This window comes from Echeneis naucrates, chromosome 1, assembly GCF_900963305.1.
Source record: "Echeneis naucrates chromosome 1, fEcheNa1.1, whole genome shotgun sequence".
Classification (NCBI taxonomy): Eukaryota; Metazoa; Chordata; class Actinopteri; order Carangiformes; family Echeneidae; genus Echeneis; species Echeneis naucrates.
Genome location: NC_042511.1, coordinates 25,067,042 through 25,091,432, shown reverse-complemented (window position 1 = coordinate 25,091,432; position 24,391 = coordinate 25,067,042). Strand labels below are relative to the sequence as shown.

Genomic DNA, 24,391 nt, shown 5'->3' with positions numbered 1-24,391 from the left:
GGATTTGTAATTACCTCACTTCCTGTCATTGCTTCAGTCTACTGGACTTTTAATCTGAGAGCTACCCAAAACAAAGCGGATTTATTTAATTTGAATATTTTAAATACATTCTTTATACCCCCCTCCACCCCCAAATAGTATAATCTATCCAACACGTCCCTGACCTTGACATATTAATTGCAATTAATTATTTACAATATTTCTATAGTTTATAGTTTTATAGATTAAATTCACGAATATCCTGTTCATTTAGCACACCATTGTCAAGTATTTGTTATATATGTACCGTCCACGATCACATCCTAAGTCACTCAAAAGAAGAGGAACCGTAAATTAAGATAACGAGTCTTAATTTAATTCAACTTAAAATGGGTAGTGGTTCACATATGACTCTGTCTCATGAGGTTTAAATGTATATCTATGTATAACTTGATAAATTAAGGTTTTATTTCCTTTGAAAACTTGCGACTTCTGGTTACCTTGAGTGGCTAAGGATCTCAACTGAGCTGGATTTCGAAAAGTTTTGAGCAAAATCACCACCATGACGTTTTTTCATCAAGAAATTATATAAATATTCGCTGACCTGATCATATTATTATTTAGTTATTGTAGTTGTTGTTTTTGTTATTACTAGCGAGCAGCGTTCAGGGTGATTATTAATGTACTGTACAGACCAATGACCAATGACCAATCACTAGCGCTGGAAAGGCTTCTTTCAAGCTGCTCAGTGAAGAACTCCACTACCCAGAAGTCAGTGTAAATTTATGTCTCCCAATTTATTGCCTGGGGTAGTTTAAATGTTGGTATTTTTCAAAGGCTTTGCATTCACACGATTAAAAAACTATTTTTGATCATTTAAGAATATATAAGAATTTTTCTGAGGATTATCGTGAAATAAAGAGTTTTTAAAGCTGATTTAAAGATGTACGGGGATATCTGCGGCCAACTAAAATGAATCTGACAGGTCTTCGGTCCTCCGGTGTCATTGGTGAATGACCGGAGATGTCTCACAGCAGGCTGTTTGCCAGGCTGCTTTGTAAGTATTTTTAACAAATTATTGTTTTAATCAGTTGAAATATCGCACAGTTTAGTTTTTGTAAGCGAATCATATACTCTGGCTGTGTGTTGTCCATTAGCTGACCCTTAACGGGCTCACACAGACTCGCACTTGCTAGCAAAGCTTCCCCAGGTTGGCTGTCAGTTAGCACCAGGGCTAGTTAGCCATATTAGCTTGTCTATGGGAAAATCCCATAGATAGCTAGCAAGGTCGCTAGCTAACTTTACGCTAACGTCCAACCTAAATCTAACTTTAACCATGTAGCTCCAGGGCAAGTGTTGGTATTTGACATTGAAAGTCCTCTCCAACAAATATACCGTGTCCACTCACTCCAGCACCGGGGGTTTGTTTAGGACCTGTGAGTCCAGCTCAGCTTTCAGTCAGCAGGGACTGCAAGCAGCCAAAGTAACTGTGAATGCAGCCTATCCGCAGCCTGTGAGGCTACAGATGAGGACATTGCACAAATTTGGCATCTACCTTTTTTACTTTTAAGATGGTACTATAACAAGAATTGCTGTGACATGATTACCAACCAACATGTGTCTAGCAACATTGATTTTTGCTGGGACACCCAGCATGAATGAACTTTGCACAGTTGCAACGATAAGTTGTTACTGAGCCACAGAAAGGAGACCAAAGTTCATTTAGGTGCAGAAACACTGTTCAACCAGAATCCTCTAATAAACAACAACCACTAAATAAAAACTCTGCCTAGCAAGAAAAAGTAAAACTGCTTGTGGTCACAAGTGCATAAGTCATATCCTTACAATCATTTCATGGGCTGTGTAGTCACCTGACACAAGTTTCAAGTTATGCATAAAAGTTAATTAGCATAAGTTTGATCAAAATTCTTGCAGGGTTAGGGGTTACACATTTAATTTCGAACTCTTCTGTTGCAGAACCTATTGTCTTAAAGTTAAAGGATACTTGTGTAGATGTGTGTAGTAGGATCATATACTGTTTAATGTTTTGTAGCATTCATGCATTCATCTTATTTCCGTGTGAGTTTGCAGAGCAGTGTTTGACAGATCCTTGGGGTGAATTCAGAAAAGGCAAAACTGACAAATATTTGACACTTTGCTTAATGCATTTATTAATCCATAACTTACTCTTCAGAAATGCAGTTTCTTAATTATAGATTCATTTAAATATTTTATTCAAATCTAATTATATATCTAATAAGCAGAATTGACATTGTGGTAGTTTAAGGAAGCAAACGTTATGGTCCATGTTTGTTATGTCCCAAATGTGATGGATGCATACTTGCACACATTAAAGTCACTGGAGGAGTGATGCAAAGAGAAAACATCATCTCAGTGATTGAGAAAACATGATAGACCCTCCTCAGTTGCATTTCAACCTTGATTGTGTCACTTGTTTTGTCTTAAAATGAGGCTTGAAGACAACTGTTTGCTGCTGTGACATTGAAAAGAACTGAACTATCAGAGACTGGTCAGACATTTTTGAAATTGATAGCATCAGCATACTCAGGAAGCCTGAGAAAACTTTACAGCAAACGATAGCCAGTCATAATCTGACCTAATCTCATGTTCCCTTCAGTATTTGACAAATAGTTGTTCGGCAACAATAAACAGTAATTCTAGAAGCAAAGGGACTGTTGTCAAAAGACTGTAAGGTCTAAAAAAAAGGATAAACTTTGGAAAGCACAATGACTTGACCTCTTATTTTAAACTTTGTCTATTCTTTTTGGAAATAAAGAGGCTTGCTTTTTGTTCAAACTGTTTTCTAAATGAAATGAAAAGAGGCATGCAGGGATAGAACTATTTGATTGCATTATTGATTTTTATAAAGTTGTGATGATTGATCTTGACATGTGCATCGTTGCCTAAAATCAGCCTGTCTTTCTCCAATCAGTGCAGCAGAGTGGAGTCAGACATTGTTATACAGCAACAAGATCAAACCTCTGCATCAACAAGAACACAAAGGTCATCTGCCAGGGTTTTACAGGGAAGCAGGTTTGTACCTAAATATTCTAAATTTATCATTTTGATTTTTTTTTTGTTGCTTCATGTTAAGTTGGCTGACTGCCATCTGTTTGTGAAATCTTGCAAATAATTCTGCTGCTTTTGGGAGGGTGGATTCTGAAAGTTTATCATTTCCATCACTGTCAATGGTGTGATTGAACGGGGTATTTAGTGACGGCAAGTATGTCAATTAGAATCACAAGAGCATATAATCATTCCCCATCCTTGGACCCCAAGTTTAATCAAGCTAAAACATCTCTGTTCCCTCAGGAAGTGGAACAAGAAGTACTGCAGGACATTGTTAAAGTGTGACGAGAAAAGTCCAGACTGGATCTAACACGATAGATAGTTTTGTAATATTTTTTTAGGGTTAGGTTCAGGATCTGTGTAAATGCTAAGAACCTGACCTTGATTTACTGTAGTTCAGTTTTGTTCACTGAGTTTTTTGTTTCCCTTAAAGCTCTAAACTGTATTCGGTCATTTTTTATTTGAGTTGATTTTTTTTTTGTTTTTTTTCGGGGGAGGGGCAGAAAAATTAATTTTCATTTTTATTTTTACTTCATTTTTTCTCCATGACAACACTTACTCATTGTTTCAGTCAATAGTAATACATTTTTGTGATGGGTTTTTGATCCTTCCAGTTACTTTTCAAAAGCATGAGAAAGCTCAGGTGATTCACTTTGAGCCCCTTCAAGTCAAGTAGAATAAAAATCTTGGCAAGTGTGTTCAACAAGCCAGAAACGCGGACTTTACAGATTTATATCCTCCCCTCTGTCCTTGTGCACATTTCATTTTTCATCTTCCATTTTCTCTTCAACATAATAAAAGGTTGTTAAATATAGTTCCAGCGAACACTCAGAGTAATTAGAAAAGGATGAGAAATGAAGCAAGTGCTATTGAGTGCACATTTTCATGTCTTTCTGGCTTGATAAGCAAACCATTTTTCACATTTACTGTCCCAACATTTACGATAATAATGACCGACAAAAACAGCAAAGTTAGCAGAGTGAAGGAATATATTACATTTGTGGAAGAAAATGCTGATTCATGGCTTTTAATTCCTCTTAATAGGCTAGTTATAATTTTTTACATTAAGGTCATTTATTTGCACTTTTAATTATGACCCTTGGCTACTTTATCTACATTGGTACAGCAACTATTCAGCAATAATTAACGCACTACAGGCTGACAGGACCTCTGCAGCTGAAAATCAGTTTAGAGTTCATATTGTTTGAATGCAACAGACTTCCTGTTCAAGTACAACTGAGATTCACTCACACAAGTGTCACCTCCCAAAATAGATTCTACTCCATTCATTGTTATTGCTGCTTACAAGTTTACCAAACACAATTTACCAAACACCAATATCCTGTGTTCACCTTTTTATATTTTGTTACCCGGAAGTGACCTTCAGTTAAAAAAATCATCATATTCTTTTGCCTGCAGTCCTGCAGTGTCACATAAATATTTTGTGTGGGCTTGTCCAAGCTATTTATTGACATATCCTGCAATTTGAATAAATATTTCACCCTGTGTGAAATACCCAAACTATAAATTTGATTTTGTCTGACAAATTTGTCTTAGCAAATGTGTATTTTATGGAAGAAAGTTTATGTTGGCTGATATATCTTTCTCATTTATTGTTGATATATATATTATTGGCTGTGCTGTAGTGTTATGAGGTAAAGAGAAGTCTGTTTGCAATAGAGTAAAACAACACAGTATTTGTCCCGTGTTTTACATGTATGGATGCAATTTCATAGTGTTGTTAATTGACTCATTGGTGGTAACTTCCTCCTCTCTGGATTAATAAGGTCCATTTTAGAAAACAAAGCTCAGGGGCAGTATGTATGGGGATTGTCTGGGTTTTGAATGTGCTTACCCTGACATATTAAGAAAGAACTTAAATGAAAATAATGAAATAGATGCATTTCTGTTTGAGTTTATTAAAATTCACTTATTTCAAGACTGTCTGAAACGAAATCCTCCGAACTGTGACAGCTATGACAGGTCCTCTATGGTGACAGTCTGTCAATTTTTTTTTTCTAAACTATCTTGCTTTAGAAATATTTTTCAGTCACTGTTGGAGAATATCCAAAGCTCATTTTGATTCGTTTTTTCAAATGTTCTGAAAGAAGATTAAAATAAGCTTACATCATTATTTATATGTCAAAAGCATTTTGAGGCCCTCTTATTGAATATATTTACCCGTAGCTACATCCCTAGAAGAACCCAGCCTCACTTCTGTACCCATCCCTTTACTTTGAGACACAGGTGATTAATCCTGGATGGCAGCATATTTCCTCCCTGCTCTCTGTCTCTAATGATATCTCAAGGTTGACACTGCAGAAGTGGCTGCACCCCACTTCATTACACACTTGTACACACACTGACTCGTCTCTCCCTCGTCCCTCTTAGGGAACATTTCACAGTCAGCAGTCTCTTGACTATGGCTCCCAGTTAGTTGGAGGTGTTTCCCCAGGCAAGGGGGGTAAGACGCACCTCGGCCTGCCAGTCTTCAACTCGGTCAAGGAGGTATGTATGGCTTCTTACCCCTCTGTAGTTTTCTGTCATGGAAATAGAAATAAATTTATTAAAAGATAAAAACTGAACTCTTCGGCATGAAGCTGACAGTTATGCTGTGAAGGACTGTGACGTTTACAGTTTTTTTAAACAAACATTAGGGGGCACTATTTCATAACATAAGAATTTTTTCTTAAAAGACATCACCAATGTTTTTTTATTCTTTACCTCAGGCAAAGGAGGGCACAGGGGCAGATGCCACTGTGATTTATGTACCTCCTCCATTTGCGGCTGCAGCCATCATTGAGGCCATTGACGCAGAGATGCCCCTGGTGGTGTGCATCACTGAGGGCATCCCCCAGCAGGACATGGTGAGAGTCAAGCATAAGCTACTGCGCCAGAGCACCACCCGCCTCATAGGCCCCAACTGCCCAGGAGTCATCAATGTAAGCGCACACACACGTACACACCCCAATGTACATACTTTGTTTTTGTTGTTGTTGAGAAGGCTGGAAGCACAAGATCCATCTCAAGGGCCCAGGAGTAATTCAAATTTAATGCATTAATATTCTGCTCAGTCAAACTAAAACCTTAAAGGAGCGTGATTTTCTTATGCTGTTGCTTTTGTTTGTTTATTTCTGTGTTGTTGGTGGCCTTAATAATGTAAATTGCTTGGGTTGAATAAAAATTTTCTATTAGGGTATCACCAGATTTATGTTTGAACAAAAACAACTGAAAAGGTTTTTAGTATCCATTCTGGTTGAAGGATTAATCAAAATCTCATTGAGATCTTCATGTAATCAAGTGCAATATCTGTATGCAAGAACTGCTGTCTATTTAATGAAGGTTAAATATGATACAACATATCAAATGCATTGTGATGCTGCAGAGATACACCAGCCTACAAAGCACATTCTACACACAAAAAGGAACAAAATTCACACCCTCAGTTCTATATGATTTTCAGGGAAATTAAATACAAAATGATCATGCCAACTGAAATTGTGACTGTCATCTCACAGTTGCAATATTTACCAAACTGATTACTGATTTTATTTTATTTATTTTTATTATTTTTACATATTATTCAGGCCTACTGTCTTATTAAGATGTAAGGTGTGGGTAGTCTGTGTGTGTTCTTGTTTTTTACGAGAGTGGGGAAAAATTCTAAATACTAAATTGTGCTTTTGCAAAGACAAATTCTTTTGGTTCAGTAATGGAAAATAATAAAATCTATCTGTTTTTTAAGGAGTGAGGGAAGGAGGGACCTCATATTAGAGGAAATAGTAAAGTTGAAAAACTAAGTCAGATGTTTTAATTGCTCAGTAAATTGTGTTTACTTAAATTAAAATTTAGAAGTATTTATTCACAGCCTGGAGAATGCAAGATTGGCATCATGCCAGGCCACATCCACAAGAAAGGAAGAATTGGTAAGATTTTGTTATTTGTCTGTGAAATAAGATTGATAGTATTGTTTATTTGGACTTTTGATGTATTTCATTTCTAAGGGAAAAAAAAAGATTAAGAATATTTGCTGAATAACAGCTGAAAAGTTACTTAAATGCAGCATAAGGTCTGTCCAACAAAAAATAAGTACAGAGAACAAACTTAATTCGTGCTTATACCTTTCTTCCCAAATTACTTACAGCACAATTTAAATTCTAGATGTGACTTCTGCTGTCGACAGCTTGATAAGCAGTGAGTGCTGCCGCTGGCCAGTGAACCTTTACAGGAAGTCTGTTTTTATAATGAAACGACTGCCATCATTCCCAAACCATAGGCAGAACAGCTGTTACAAAGCTCTGTTATGATGATGATCTCTTTTCTTTTTGCTGTCATCTTGACAACAATTCAGTCTGAGTTGAAAGAAAAAGACAACTGGAATCTTTATCATTTATCACCCTTGATTGCACCAGCATTTTAAGTGATTTAACCCCCCAAAAAAATAAAAACAAAAAAGCATCACAATCTATTTTTTCTTAATATGTCTCTCAGGGATTGTGTCCAGATCTGGTACCCTGACATATGAGGCCGTGCACCAAACTACACAAGTTGGACTGGGCCAGTCCCTCTGCATTGGTAAGATAGAAATTATGTGTAACATCCATCCATCCGTCCCTCTGTTATCTAGACTGTTTATACTTGTTCTTTTTGATAGAATTGAATGTGAATTTAAGAAAACTGATTATTAATTTGGTGTCACTGATGCTGCAACACCAAACAAAGGCCATAATATGATGACATGATGCCGAATAGAGCTTATTCTGTTAATGCAGTTAAAGCTATTAGATCCATGCCCGGCTGATTTGTATGAATTCCAGGTAATAAAGTCACCTCTTCAGTTCCCCCTTACTCACATAGAATGTAACAATTACTGCTCTTCCTATCATTACCCCATTTCTTCCCAAAATTTCTCATAGCTTTGTTTATGGTTTGAACAGTGGATTAGGAAGATAATATAATTAAAAATAACCTTCTCTGCTTGCGTCCAAATAAATTCACCTGTCCCAAAAACACCATTGTACCTATCACTGGTATGTGTTGGCTACACAGCTAATATAAGGTTCCTGTTTTTTAAAAGTATTTAAAAATACTTTTTCAAGTAAATTTTTTCATGTCTCAGAATCTGTATTAAAAAGCAGACATCCAAATTGACTAAAAAACAGCTTCATAACTATTTAGACATGTTAATTGCATAGTGTCCTTGAGCCAGACTTCATGCAGCCAGTGTTGCATGAGTATTAAATATTGTGGAGTTCATTAAAGGGGTTTATTAGTGGATCTACTAGCCACTTCTCAAATTTCAGTCTGACCTAAGGGCTAAAACAAATTATACTTAGTACAATATTTAATATCTCTCAGCCATCATTGTTGCTGTTAATGTGGTTCACTTTGATTATTTATGTAAAACTTTTTTCTAGGTGTTTGCCAGGTTTTTTTTTTTCTCTCAATGGTTTCATTATAAATTAAGTTGGCATTTTGTCTGTGTGGATTTGCTTGTGGAGGTATTTGTCCATGTTTTTACAGATCCTGGAGTGATATTTCTGTGGAAATCTGTGGAAAAAAATTCTACTGGGCTCTTCTGATTTGAAAAAGCCTCGGTCATGGTCTGTGGAAATGAAAGGAAAGGGATCATTAAACTAACATGCTGAGATAAAGGTGGTTTGGAGCAGTTATACTATTAAACACATTTTTTAGAGTTACTTTGAAGTAAAATGTAAAAAATCAAATCAATTTAACCTCAGTCCAATTCAATTTCCAACAAAATGTGGCTCATGTATAGTGATTTTGGAGCGTGAATCCAAATCCTTCATGTTTTCGCACACTTCATTGCTCTAACTAAAATGATGACTCTGTGGGTCCCATCAGCCCTGTGGAACTTTATTCCAGCTCATTGTTTTGGTTTTGCAGATCACAATTTTGATTCACTATTTCCAGATGAAGTGTTGGGGGAGAAAAAAAATCCTGATGAACCCCCCCTGGACACAACTTGTTCACTGTTCAGGATCAAACTGCAGGAAAGATGCATCATAGACTGGATAGTGAACATAGCAGAGCATTTAGAAGTGTAAGAGCCTGACATTTCCCTCTGTTAGAGTTAGTGAAGACCAAAACAGACACAAAAGCAGAGTATATAAAGGACGTGCATTTGGCAAGAAACCAGCAACAAGATTTCCAATGAATCCTAATGTTGGGCAAAAGGAAATAAAAGATCAAATATGGAACTGAAATCATTCTGCAATCAAATCAATCTTGAAACATTTCATGTGCAAATGTGGAACAATTCATGACCCCGGTGACCAACTTTGAACAGTCCCAGCTGTGGTTATCAGACCTTAAGTTGGTTTCCACCTTCTTTTTATTCTGCTTTCAGGAAGGTAGGCCAATTGATACTGAAATATTCATAGGATTTGTCCTTTGAGAGTCTGAAGTAGACAACAAGGGTTTGTTTTGTCTCCCGCAAGGTATTGGCGGCGATCCATTCAATGGAACAAACTTCATAGACTGTCTGGAGGTCTTTCTGCAGGATCCCAAGACAGAGGGCATCATCCTTATTGGAGAAATTGGGGGCAATGCAGAGGAGAATGCAGCAGAGTACCTCAAACAGCACAACTCTGTAAGAAAATCTCACACTGGACAGCCATTATTTCACTTCACTCTCCTTGTAATATCCTTTACTACAGTGCATCAGCTCAGCACATATATCTGTTCAAATAAAAAATGTATCCTTTTATGAATTAGCTCATAGTCATGCCCTTTCAAATCTATGAGCTGCGATGAAAACTGGAATCCACCGCACAACAAGAACAAGGTGGAACTATGAAAGTACCCTTTCTTTCTGATCACAGCCTCAGGCTTTCCTTCTTTGCCTTTGGTGTCTATGTGATAAAGAGTGATGGATGGGGCATGATTCACACTGCATGCTCTAGAAATGTGCACTGTTTATGAGCAATGAACCTTGTGTGAAGCTCGGCTGGCTGAGAACTTGTAACTGACATTTTTGACTTCACTGGGCCTGCATTTGGCATTTTGCAGATGATTTTTATCTGCAAATTTTTCAGTGTGTATGGGTTTGTTTCTTAGTATGGGCGCATGCTTATATCACTCTTGAGCTGAGAAATGGATTTGATTTGCCCTCGGCTGCTTTACTGCATGCAAATCTCCCACTAGCGTCTCAGGAGAATAACTTCTCTCACTCAACGTATAAACACCCCCACCACCACCCGATCTCACCCACCCAATCACCCACAGTGTTGACAGCGAGGGGCAGTTCAAATGAAACACACACATGAAAAAGTCCAGCAGAGAGTGGGAGTAAGCTGCAGATCTTTTGTTAAAAGTCAATTGTGTAGAACATTGTAATAAAATAGCGTATTTTGAACAAAATTTTTAATGGCGAAATCTCACAAGAAGACAGGAGACAATACACTGACCCAAGGCTGTTACCAGATGTGAATATTGTATGAATGTAAGGTCCAGTGTTCCTGGAAATGAGCAGCAGGTGAGCTCAGCCAAATCTCTAAAAATGCACGAAAGATGCTCAACAATGATGAGCTGAACTTGATGATAGTTTTTTTTTTTTTGCACTTCATGGTTTCTAATTCATGATTCTACTTGGGAGATCCTCAGCAAATTAAACTGTTGTAATGATAGACTCTTTAATATGTTTCTTGTGATGTGAATTTTTAGCCTTGAGCTGACAGAGGAATCAGCATGTTGTGCACTCATGTATTATAATAACACAATATTATTTATTCATTGAGGGAAGTGCTGAGACAGAAAATCAATATGGAACCATTTTGTGTCACTAGCTTCTCCTCAAAATGAAGATTTGGTGTTTGTTTAAAACACATGATGGTAAACTAAATTTCAGTGTTGGGCAGACAAAATTAGACCCATGAAGACATCATTGTTGTTTTTTTTTTACCGATTAATGATTTCATTAATCATTTCATAAACACAATGATCAATTGAAAAACCACTTTAATCAAAATTGATAGCAATCATTTAACACTATGGCAGAAAAAACGGTCTGTCATTGTTAATTCACAAAAATGCTGCGTGTGTTTTGGCATGACCACATTTAATTGAAACTGGGCAGGAAAATTAAGCAAGCAACTTAACAACCACTGCTTTACAGACCTTTTGAATTTTCCACCCACAGTTTTTTCTTTTTCAGTTCAGATTTGTTCAATTAGTTAAATCATTACGGTGCAGTACAGAGGACTGTTTGTGCCAGTAGGAAGGAGTAACCAACAAAATCCAGTTTAGTGGGTGAGATTAAAATTTTATATATATAAACAATCATGTCGAATTAATTTGGAAAGAAAGATACAACACATATTAGACATAGTTTTTTTTCTTTTTCCTCAAAACAAATTTACTACCCTGAAGTGACACCAAACTGAACCTCAACACAATTTTGTCTCCGGGCACTAAAGGCAGCTCCTTCCTCCTGGTCTCCTGGACAGGTGGTCAAATCAAATGACCACCATCAATGCACTCCAATAGAGATCCAGAAATAGCTGAAAGATGCTTTGGGAAGCACTTGAGATAAGTATAATAACTGAATATTTCATAAATGTGATACTTAAGTTTTTCACACACAAAAATTGCTTTACTTTGTTATTCTGGATAGTGTTCACCCCCCCCCAAAAAAGCTGACTTTTTTGGGGGGGGGTGAACACTTTCTGATGACTCGTCACACATACTCACAGCCCTCTTTGTACCTCTTTGTATGTTTGTGTCTGAAATTAAAGTTTCAAGTTTAAAAAAAAAAAATTGCAAGGAACACAGACGCAATAGCAAAATCATTCATATTTTATGTGAAATAGACCAGATTGTTGGAGCTTTTACAATAAATTGTGCTCAAGTTCAGCCACATCACTCATTGTAAGAAGTTAATTTGGAAAATAGTTTTTTATCAGATGTTTTGACGTTTCACATTAACTTGACAAATTCTGCCACACTGCACATATTTAGTATCGAATGCTCAGTGAAATTAGAGGCCCAGTGTCGTGATTGATTTGTGTCATGCAACATTAAATGTATTGAACTCCTATTTGAGAAAGACACATTATACCAGAAAGGTGAGCAAGTATTGATCTCAGTATCCATCAATGTTACAGCTGCTGACTGCTGACTGTTTATCTACCGACACCTTAATTCTGTAAAATCTAAGAAACCAAGCTTATATTTCCCACCAGGTTCTGCTGTCAGAATTTATGATACAGGGCATATTTTATGGCTCAATCTTCATCAGCATCTCCGAGCCTTGCCAACATAATGTGGTCTTAAGAAGTCACCTGTATCAAAGGGATGCCTATCATTACCAGAGCTTCGCAGGCTTTTTGCCATCAGAAATAGGTTCTACACAGAAAAACTATTTTACAATTTGCTTTATGCCTATCAAGTACCAACAGGTGTATCTGGCATCTAAGCTACCATGGAAGTTTACTGACTTTTTTTTCCCCCCTTCCCTGTTCCAGTCTCTTGACTTTTACCCCATCCTGTTCCCGATGAATTTAGCACAAGCCCTTGGAATTATGAGGAAATAATACTGGGAATAAGGTCAGCTGTAGTCCTGTGTCAGCTGGCCCCACATCTATACACATGTGCCTATTTTATGGATGCCTACAGTATCTGTGTTGTCTACGGGTTGTATAATTGTTTAAATTCTGCATTTTAAGATTGTAAATGCGATTCCTCATTTTTTAGTGGGCTGTTTTTGGAACAAAGCCCTCCATAAGTTATATTAGCAGAGGTGGGAGAACTCCCCTATTTGTCTCATAATTAAGGTAATCAATCTGAACTGCTAACAGTGGAAGACAAAAGACAAGTAAAGCAAATGGTGGTATGACTCCCTCCCCTGTATGCATTGTTAGTACTCAGTATCCAGGGAGGCAGGGATTAATAGAGTAATTAAACCCCCTTCGTCTGAGGTAGATTTAAGTCCTGATTCACATGAGGGCGGTTTGTTTATTCTGAACGTGATTTGACTTCTCAATAATGAGTCAGGTTTGGTGATCATTTGTTTTGTGCTTGCGTTTTTCAATGAAGAGAACAGATACTTGTAACATATTTAGAGCACTTTAAAGTAATATTCCCTCTCTCTCCATTTCCCTGTTAACTGTGCAAGTGTTAATGTCTCATTAGCTGTGCACTTCTACTCAAGGTCCTCCAAATTTCCCTGGCTGATGTATGTTGTTCGAGTATTAATTATCAAAAGTCATCTCCAGTTTGTATTAGTGGCTGCCATCTTGTTCCTGCCAGTGTGAGAGTTGAAATCAGAGCTGAGATGGCAGGAAAAGTGGGCGTCTTAGAAGGACCTCACTGGATTGCTTTGGCTGTTGAACACACCACTCTCACTCCCTGAGAACTGTTTGCCAGATGAGCCACAGCCTTCTGTTGAAAGCCCAGGACTGTGCGCGCGTGCATATAGCATAAAGGCATCTTACATAATTATATTGTTATTCCTAACTATGAAATATTAGCCGCTGTAAGTGCGTGCAAACACACACACACCCTGTCCATCCCTCCCTCTGGTAATGATGTTATTGCTGAAGATGAAATATTAGCTCTCTTCACCTTGGAAATGATCTTAACTGTTGAACGAAACATCCATCAATGAGCAAGCAGCACAGACAGGCGCTGAGCTAATCAGTGGCTGCATGACTAATTACCATTGCAGAAATGAGATGATATGAAATGGCAGGAGCCCGAGCCTCTATCTATGGTCATACACCAACCCATGCAATTAAATGGCTTGATTGACCCTTTGTTTTAATAATGCAGGCTGAGACTGAGATGGCTGGTTAGACGAGTCCGTTATCAGGGGGGCACTGTAATGGGAGGACATGGGGTATTTAATTTCTAATGAATGAATAAAATGCAGGCGCTGAAAATATATTCTCTCTAAGTTTGTACATCTGCTTCCCTCCCTTTCATTGCTGTCTCCTCGCTATTGTGACATTGTTGCTTCTATTGTGCTGGTGTTTTCAGACTTTTCCTTGAGCTCATTCTCATTTTTCACCAATAACCCTAACCTTGTTTTTCTGTCTCTTGCTTTTCTACATCCAGGGTGCTAATTCTAAACCCGTGGTGTCCTTCATCGCGGGGCTAACTGCTCCTCCCGGGCGTAGGATGGGTCATGCTGGCGCCATCATTGCTGGTGGAAAGGGTGGAGCCAAAGAAAAGATTGCGGCCCTTCAGTCAGCTGGGGTTGTAGTCAGCATGTCCCCAGCCCAGCTGGGCAGTACTATTTTCAAGGTGAGTCCTCTCCCCCAACCCCATTGTTGATGAAAACTTATTTTTAAATAAACTCACAACAGGTAGTCCATATGAATTCAACTATGAATATTTCATGGCTCCATTTTTCTGTGCATCCGTTTTATGTACCAACACTTAGTTTGGATGAAGAAAAAAGGATGTGAGATAAACACATAATTTGGCCTGTTATATTTTACTTTCAGCGAATAGTCAAATGGCTAGAAATGAGAACGTTATCACTTTAACAGACAGTATTGGCATCAGGGGGTTGTATCCTTGTCTGTGCTACCAGTGAATTGATAGTGTGTTCCTGTAATTACTTTTATGATGACTAATGCGCCAGGACGTGCTTTTATAACTGAGGACAAAAGTGCCCTCAGTGATGTTTATTCCATTTAATTGCATACTACTTACTACTAACAAGATATTACAGAAAGCGTTTCAAAAGGCAGCACACATCTGTTTTCAATCTAAATGCAACCACTTGACTTAAAAATGCAAAGTCAAGACAAGGAGGACATTAGTGTTCAGTATCGAATTTTTAGCTTTCAGACATCTACTGCAGCAACATGCATAACTCATAAAGCTCTCCTTTAATAGGATGACGCATGTATCCAATTTTGCAAATTGATGTTTTCCACAGTCATGCTGATGTTCATGCAGGTCAGGAACAGTAGAGATGCACTCCACGACCTGAACGGCAGCGACGGGGGGCGGTCATCATTGTTTCCAAAACCTAAAGCATGAATGCGTACTTGCTTCTCTTTATTTGTTTTTTCTTCTATTGCAGTGGTCAGTGAGATTAACAGAGATGCATGAGCACAATGTGTGGCAAAAAGAGCTACCACATAACACGTTTTTCATCATTACACACAATGATTATGAATTAAACTTGGGGGGTGGAAAAAAAAAAAAAAAACATGTGTAAATCTATATTCGTGTTCAGTAGTGCCAGCAGTGGTAATGAAAGTATAAGATGATGAATGGGTGTAATACATGCTTTCACTTTTTATACATCTTGTTAACAGGGCTTCCCTAGAGATAAATTGAAATAAAGAGGCAGTGGCGCCAACTCAGCTACTGTCAACATGCGTTTATTAATTTCTGCCCTTCTCTTTTGCCTCTCTTTACAGCATAGTAAAAGTTCAGTCTTGACCTTGCTTACTCTCAGGAAAAAAAAATTCTCCCTCATTCTGGTAAACTCTCTCGTATGAAACTCTTCTATGATGAACGATGGCACTACCAGGGAGTAGCTACACAATATTTTGTTCAGAGGGTGAAAGGCAGGTGTTATTACAGTATTAATACAATGTTATTACTTTACATTCTCATTACCTATGCTTGCTGTCAGCTTTTATTAGTTTGCTTATTCGTCTGTGTAACCAGAGCAATAGCTTTGTAAGAGTTTATTTCTGAATCAGAAAAACTTTATTAATTCCTGAAGGGAAATTCTGCTGTCTGGTAGTTTATCCTCTAATAGTTAAGGAGTTGTAAAGTCTGATGACAGCAGGAATGAATGATTTTCTGTTTCTTTCCGCCCCGCGTTGTAGATGGATTAACTGTCCACCACTGTGGTTTTTCTCATCCACTAGGGTGTTAGAACGTGGATTCTCTAGAGTTTTTTTTTTTTTTTTTAAGATAGCATCCTTCTTAAGATTTATTAAACTGAAAATGAATACTGAAGCCAAGAAGGAAGAAAATTTTGAGTAGTTAATGTAGTTGATATTATTTTCTATGATAGAATAGAATAGGGAAATCTTGAAAATTACTACTGCTTATGGCTGAGCAGTTTTGCTACATTATGTCAGTTAAATAGCAAATATCAACCAATACATTGTCAACACTGAATCATTTTCTATTATTTTCTATTATTACCTCATGATCTTTAGGGAATGGGTAATGCATAATTACTTGTTGTTTTTATTGAGAGTAATAATGTTTGGTTTAATTGTCAAGATATTTACATTTACTATCAAATCTGTGTTTTTCAGGTGTTTTTCATTTTCGTTGTCTTCTTACTTTTTTTTTTTTTCCCCTTCTGTGTGATTTTGGACTTTCCCTTATTAGCTATGCCAGCTTAAAGTTTCATTATTTATCATCCATAAAGATTATGTTGCTTTGATATTGTGACTTTGGTAACTGATGAAGGCTCATAATTTAAGAATTGGATCTATAATCAAACAATGCAGAAATTCTAAAGTTTGGCTAAGTTTTTTCTGTGCAAACCATTCTGTTTTCTCTTTTCACAAATTATCATCAAATCTTTTTTCAACTGTGTCCAGCACACTTCAAATGAATAAGAAAAGTAAGGATAGGAAATTGAAATTCAACGTCTTAGTAAAATAACTCAAACTGTTCAAAATTTTGCAGTAAAGTCTGGTCTTATGTATCTCCCCAGTCTATGGAGAAAATATGAGTTCTTGGCCTTTTTTTGTTGAAAGAAAAGCAGTAATTGTCGTGATATCCAAACAAATTTTCAGAGCCACTGGAGCAAGGACAATATCAGTAACTGTATGTTTAACCGGGAAGAATCTAATTCATATGCAAGATGTAATAATAATGACTTTCTTGCTTCTTTACAAAATATCTGGTACACACACACACACACACACACAAAAAGCAGATAGACTTGTCCTGCCCTGCTCAACATTCATGCATGCATATAGTTAGAGATGTGTGCAAACCAACAGAAGCATTTAATCTCCAGTTTCTGTTGCTTCAATAAATTCCAAACTCCCACAAGTTGATGGCAGCTCACAGGCCATATTTACAGCGGCTGCACTGCTCATTCATCTGTCCTCAGGTGTCAAAGCTGTTATCACTTCTTGCTTGTAAATGTCTAGCTACTCTTTCACATCATGTTTTCCTCTGCTCTACTCAGTTTGAATCCAGATGTATTTTCACTCATCTCTTTGAGTGGCAACCTCTACTTTACTCATTTCAACCCCCCGGCTCCCTCTTCACTTGTTTTGTCAGATCTTATTGGTCTGTCTAACACAAAATGTCTCTTTGTCTTATTCTCTGACAAAAACCAGACCAGTCTTAACTTGGTGCCATCATTCTTGTCTTGTAGTCTTACGATCTGCTGCTGTGGACCAACAACCACTTCCCTCCTCCTTTTAATGCCACTCTGTCCCTCCCATTACTTTTTCTTTTTCCTCTCTTCCTCAAGAGCTTTGTGCGTAATTACTAATCTCCCTCCTTTACCCTACCTCATTTGTAAAGCAAAAATCTAATAAACTTAAGCCACAACTCTTCATTCCACCCACCTATCCAAACTTCTCCTTGTCCATCTCGTCCTTCCCTGAAAGTCATGCTTACAGAGGAGAATATTTTCTCCTCATGGTGGCAGTAGACTGTCAGGTATCCACAAACCAAAGAGGAATGAGCCAAAATGTGCACGAGTACTTGTGTGTTCTGTAGACCTGATAAATGGCATTTACATGAAGTTACTCTCCCCCAGTGGCATGGAAAATTTTCAGGGAACGGCATATTCTATCATTCCAGTTTGTGTGATATTTTTCAAATTGAATTTGTAAATAGTTACATCCTTTTTAATGGCCAACATAATGCTTTCTCATTTACAGTCACACGGTTGCACTGCGTTGCCGAACAGAAACCATAACGTGGTTATGGCGGGGGGTGCGGGGGGATTGATTGCATGTATCAATCACAGAAAGTGAGCCGTTTTTAATGTTGACAACTGGAACTTAGTGACACACACTCACTGCATGATTTGCGCTCTCTGGGAAAAACAACAGGCTCTCCAAAGCTGCAGCCGCCTCTGCTCCTTCCCTCAACAGCTGATCTAAAACACAGGATCAAAACAGAGCCGTGTGAATTCTACATGAATAAATCATTCACTTCTGTCGATGTCACTTAATGTCATGTTGAATTTTCTCTTCTTCTCTGTTGTCCACCTCTGTAGGAGTTTGAGAAGAGGAAGCTGTTGTAAATTGTGCAAGAAGGCAGCCAACCTTTTACCCCCTGCTCCAAAATTGAGATGAACAGCCTGATTCTGGAGGTGGATATGCCCTACAGGATCTGTAAACCCACGATTAATTCAACTACAATGCACACACACAGTGTTTATATTGTAATTTCTGCCATGAACTTGTACCTTGCACATAATGTAAGAATAAGATAGTGTCTTAATGGTATCCTAAAGAAGTCATTGTACACAATGTCAAAGCTTTATAGTTGTTTTTTTTTTCTCCACACTATGCCAACAGTTGAAGAATGCCGTAATAACCTTGGTTACCTGTCGCTCTGTTGTAGTCCCTCTGTAAGACATATTCCATCACGCATTTCACTGGCTGTCCACCTTAATAAGAAATATTTCTCATTTCATTTTCCTGTTGTGTTGTGTATAATTTTTTTCACATGGCAATTTAGAAAATTTGGTGAGTTCTCTTCATTGACTTAACATTCAATTTATGAATCTCCCCAAAAATATAAGAGAAAAGATATCGAGGGGGCATGATGGATACAAGCTTTCTAGCACAACCTGTGCCAGATAGACATTCCACGCACAGAATCGATCATCAGGTGAATGGACAAGGTGATGCTAATTTCGAGCAAAAGATTTCATCAATAGCGCCTTGTCTCAATTGTGTAAACTGATACATAAAATCGTTAACAAAGAGCAGAAACAGTTCATTGGTGGGTTTTATAATTTAACTCATTGGTAACATCGGAATAGCTGATTGGTTCTTCTAATACCTGTGCACACCGACACTCAAAATGTCAGAAAATTTGGATTTGTTAATTACATTTTGTTGACTTTTGACATGCACATTTGTGCGGTTGACTGCTAACCAGCTGTCTTGTTACTGTTGATCTTTGGGGGAAAGTAGAAAGGCCAGGGAGGCCAAAATAGATGAATGTGTCAGAGGTTATTACCTGTTTTGCACCTACCTTTCTTAGTTGATTTATTTATTTTGTTATTTTTGTTATACCTCACATAAACCGATCCACGTAATAGGTAGAATTATAGGCTAGTATGTTAAATGAAGTATGGAGGTAAAAATAGCTTTATGATTTTATTATTTCTAGGTTTTTATAGATAGAAATTATTCATAATCCTGAGTGATTTTCCCCAGCTGGCTAGTTTGTTCAGAGGTAGCTTAACAGCTGGACCTGGGATGTCCAGGTTTCAGGCGTCCTCTGGCCTTGAGGGTCAAAACAATGCAATTTCAGATTCCAAAGGCTTGTACAGCACTTCCTGTTAATCTAGTAGATTTGTTCATGTGGGCTGGTGCTACATTGGGTAAAACCGGAGGGAAGCTCTTAACCAGGGTCAGATCAGGGCTGAGGCGTAGGGGGCTTCCTCGGGCAGAGGCTGTCACAGGATTGTACTACAATATTTCATTAATGGTGGTTACAGCAACATAATCACCAAAAACAGACTTTCAAATGTATGTAAATGATCATAAACATACTCGACCCCTCACCTGCCTTTGTAAGCATGAGCTTAAATTATTTTATTGTCCAGGACAGTACAGGACTTTACACTGAGTAACTTGCCGAAAACACCATATTGGATACGCTTGACGGATGCCTCAATAATAATTTCTTTATTATTATTAATTGAATCTGGAATTGTTTCATAATTGAATGTCTGAGGCTGTGGATGCAAGACCCTTTCAGTCAAAAATGAAGCAAAGATGAGACCAAGAAGCCCAGTGTCGAGGTAGGTTAATGGTTCAAATATTAAAATTCCATTTTGTGTGTCAGCGTTTCTCGTGTGCTAACTACCTAAGTAAATATGCAGATAATGATGCTACAATAGCTGCTAGATTCAGACACCAACTGAAGTTAAATTGAATTGTAAGTATGTATGATCTATATTTATAGTTTAAGTATTCAGATCTTTTACATAAAAGTATTGACGGGAAAAAATAAGCTTAAGTACAAGGCCAGACCCACGGACTGGGTCATCAGAAGTGTCATGCTGGTACTTCACAGGTATTTTAAATGACCCACCCCTGTATTTAGCCTGCTAACGTTCAAATGGTCATCAATAATCGTATGATTCCCTCAGCTTTAATCATGCTGGGGCACTCCTGAGAGAAGTGAACAAAATAAACAGAAAACGCCATTGAACTGTCAACAGGGAGTTCCGCTCTGTCTAATGAACGAGTGAAAGTGTTTTCTGAGTCTTACTGTAATGTTAAAGTGTCTTTTGTGTGACTTTTGTGAAACGCGTTGTGTGATTTATTTTGTGAAATTACATTTTGTGTTTTCACTTGCATGGTGTGTATTAACCTTTAAACATAGACTGGATTGAGTGTTGGCCACCTTTCAGTTAAAGGAGTGCAGTGAACAACAGCGTGATGTGCTGCTGTTGACTGGAAGCATAACGACAGTACTGTCCACTCAAAAACCAACCAACAGCATATATTGTTGGTTAAGCATTATTTCAAGTTGCAGTCCTCAACCAAACTATGTCCACAGTTAACAAGCTCTGAATCTGCTGTAGGATCCTCGTCTGATGATCCCCGATGCTCCCTGTCGGTCTCCTCAGCCCTCACTGGTCTCCATAGCTACACATTAAGGTAAATCTGTAGTACTGTTTAAGGTTGTGACACTTTTAATGTCTGTCATTTATATGGCTTGCAGTTAGTCGGATAGTGACCGAGGGACAGGCAGGAGTTTATGATTACCAGTGTAAAATTGGCTGTTTATCAATATCAAGAAAATTGCTGCAGGAAACATTTGTTCTTTTTTAACGTAGCATGATGCTACTTCTCTAAAACGTCCTACAGCCAGTTAAAACACCAATAATATCCTACCTCAAATAAATCCTTTTGTTGTTTGGTAGTCAAAAAATAGTAACACATTCAAATGCTTATTTAATTTCTTCGTCTTTCTGGGCAAATCAAGTGAATTGATTGTTAATATTTATATTATTAATATAGATAACAATGACAAATTTACAATCGTGGCTGTACACAAAGAAGAAGAACATTGTTGGAAAATGAAAGCGGAACATAAGGTCACAGTGGATTCTACTCCAACGGAATCTTTTTTTAAATTAACACACCAAGAACAAAAGAGTGTAATGAAGCATATAATGCCCTACACTGGACATCTCTACAGCCAATTCTTATCTGCTCCGCAGCAGTCAGCCAAGGAAGATTATTCCGTGTACACATTGTTAACAATTACTTTTTAATCTGCATTAGCGAATTAACATAATGGCTGACAGTGGAACAGAAAGCTTATTTGTTTAGAGGCTCAGAAGTTCTTTCTTGAACTGAAGTTGCCAAGCTGTTCTCTGCTTTGGCTGGTTTCACCTATGATGTAAAATGTTCCAATATGCCTCCTGGTGCCACTTTAGAACTTATTTGTTTGTTTCTTTGCTTGTTTACTTTTGGCTTGACAAAATTTTGGTGTAATGTAGTGAATCAAAACTTCCTGAAAATCGTCAAATCGAAACAGTTTTCATTGCTGTCTGTGAGGGTGGAACTCCACTCCTGAGGTTGCATGAAACCAGGTTTATTTATTAAATTTTAAATATGGGGGGACAAATGTCTATCGTTTCATTTGACATCGCTCATTTCATTGGGCCACAAATCACATTCTTTATGGTGGTATTTTTGTCAGACAACAGCTTGTTGTCTTCCACCCAAGACAGTTACAAGCGGGAAATTTGCCTCCACACAGAACTCAATAAAACACGGAGGACTAAAAAACAGGACATTGTTTTTAACCACACAGGAAAATGACTCGTGATGCACACTCTTGACTCTGCGGTGCAATACACAATACACAAAGAAGCCGAAGTTGCACCTTGCACGAAAATTGTGGATTAGGCAAATGGCTTCAGGACCGCATTGGAAAACAAAACTTCAAACTTTGTTCACTTTCATTGATGGTGGCACGTTGAAGCTATTGTCATGCATTTGCAGACTTCACACAAGTGCAGGATAAAAAAGTAAACTGATTTCTGTGCACATTTGTATTAAATTCACACCACCACCATGTTATTATCTTGCTATACTGACATTGTAGTTTCTTTGATGCAACCACTGATGTCATTAGATAGCAGAGGGTTTCGAGGGTCCATCCCAGCACCCCAGCTTCCTCCCACAGTCCAAAGACATGCAAGTTAGCTGATTTGATGACTAAGCTTTGTGTGCAAGCATGAATGGGACCCTGACGGAGAAGAAGTATAGATAATGGATGGATGGATGGCATTTATCTTGTGTTCTCCAATATGGCTCCACTGGCAGCTCCATTTCAATATTAACTTCACCTAAAGATACCATTTTTCTTTTTAAGATCTTTGTCATCTTTTGTTATTAATGGAGGTTCTTTGTGGAGCAAAAGTCAGAGATTCCCTTTCAACATTCCACTTGCATAACAGAGTAGCACTGATGACAGGTGTGTTCAATTTTGATGTCACCCTTTTATCCGAGGGATGACATTTTATCTTCCCAGACCAGACAGTTAACTGTATTCTTAAAACCTGACAGAGACTCACCCGCAGACCTGCAGAAAAAGGCCTCATTACTAACAGAGCATTGATCTCAGCCCAGTCAGGCACACAAGAAGAAGAAAAGTACAGAGGGTGGTCCTAATGAACCCAACAGGGTACCCTGTGAGCACCCCTCACACACACAGCAACACCTTATTACTAATGGATGTGAGTCAAAACTTAGCAAGGCCAAAGTGCCCAGCGTTTGAATCAGTCGTGTAATTAAGTGGTGGCTAGTGAAACAACCAAGATTAATCTCATGTTAAGAGGCAAGGGCCTTTTTTTTCTCTAGGTTTCCACACGGGAGGTTAGGTACATGTAGAAGTTGAAAAAGTTCATGTGGTGGGTCATTCATGTCGCTGCTGAAATGCAACAATAGCACAAGTTGCTGCGGGAAAATTGGGGAAAATTATGTTTCCAAGAAGCTGTGTGAGCTGGAAGATGTTCAGTTGCCGGTTAGATTTGTGGCTCTGTTTTATAATTACCTGGTTTTCTTGGCAGCATCCCTCAATAAAGCGCTCATGCATTCCATGTCACATATTGCTCTTTTTAACCTGAAAGTGCTGCTGATGACAGTCAGATTGTTTTATTGATACCATTGATCCTACCTGATGCTGCAAAGTCTAGCTGGCACAATTTCCATTAAAGCGTTTGAGGGACGGGAAATAAAACCAAGGGGCTTGACAGTAGCAATTTGCATGAGGCAGTATTGTTTTAATAGAACCACTGACTTGAGATTGCTTTGGGAATTGAGGGCAAGAATGAGGACAGAGGAGCGGATGTAAAGGGATCTTGGAACAGAGCCCTACTCTTTTTTTCAAGTCAGCTGTGAATTGGGTTTTTCTTCAAACAAAGGAAAGGTTTTATTTGTCTGGCTTATGGTGGTACAAAGACACAAGGCAGTGTTTCATACAGAGAGTAAGCTGTTGCCCTTTCATAACTTGTGTTTTTGATGTATTCATTCATATTATTGGCATCTGTCCATTTATAGAGACCTTTTTTTAATTTGTCTACTTTTCACTGTCTCGCTCTCTCTACATATGTATACCTATATGTGTGTATCCATCTAATATAATTCTTCAAAATCATATTTGTCATGGCTTTTGTGTTTTGTCTATATTTGTTATAACTTTCTAACAGTGAGTACCAGCTGTAAATAGCGTTTTATTAATGCTTAATAAATCAGTGACTAAAGCCCTCAGGTACCAAAAGTACTTATGAAGGAGCTGGATTTCCATAGCAACCAGTTTAAGGTCAATTTCCATTTATTTTACTCTCCCCGGTCTAATGTCTCATTTCAAAAGGGCCACATGGGGGTTTGTCACAGCGTATAGGAATCAAAGTTCAATAAGGTTTAAACTTCACAGCTGCATTTCTAGGAGCTCCCATGGTGTCAGTGTTATAACAGACATGTTTATTACTTACTTACAAAACATATTTGAAACAGAAGTGTAGCAGCAAACAACGATGTGGACGTGTTAGTAATGCTGGCAGCGTGGGTATTGTGAATCTCTCCTGTTTAACTTTTGTCTATAAACGCATATGGAGCGTGCACAGGTGAGTTTACACAGAGTT

General features: G+C 37.9%; 1 protein-coding gene across 1 annotated transcript; it reads left to right on the top strand.

Annotated features, from left to right (window-relative positions):
- Positions 1 to 965: 965 nt before the first annotated feature.
- Positions 966 to 18,699, top strand: suclg1 (succinate-CoA ligase GDP/ADP-forming subunit alph). Its single transcript, XM_029502002.1, has 9 exons — positions 966 to 1,036; positions 2,933 to 3,033; positions 5,461 to 5,577; positions 5,799 to 6,011; positions 6,938 to 6,995; positions 7,561 to 7,644; positions 9,531 to 9,682; positions 14,146 to 14,334; positions 18,263 to 18,699. The coding sequence occupies exons 1-9, from the start codon at positions 1,003 to 1,005 to the stop codon at positions 18,287 to 18,289; spliced, it is 975 nt and encodes a 324-aa protein (XP_029357862.1). The 5' UTR covers positions 966 to 1,002; the 3' UTR covers positions 18,290 to 18,699.
- Positions 18,700 to 24,391: the final 5,692 nt, after the last annotated feature.

Bases quoted from the DNA above. Each gene is read 5' to 3' on its own strand.
- suclg1 (XM_029502002.1), top strand. From the start codon at position 1,003: ATGTCTCACAGCAGGCTGTTTGCCAGGCTGCTTT. The intron at 3,034-5,460 runs GTTTGTACCTAA...CGTCCCTCTTAG, and splicing joins AGGGTTTTACAGGGAAGCAG to GGAACATTTCACAGTCAGCA. The intron at 6,012-6,937 runs GTAAGCGCACAC...ATTTATTCACAG, and splicing joins ACTGCCCAGGAGTCATCAAT to CCTGGAGAATGCAAGATTGG.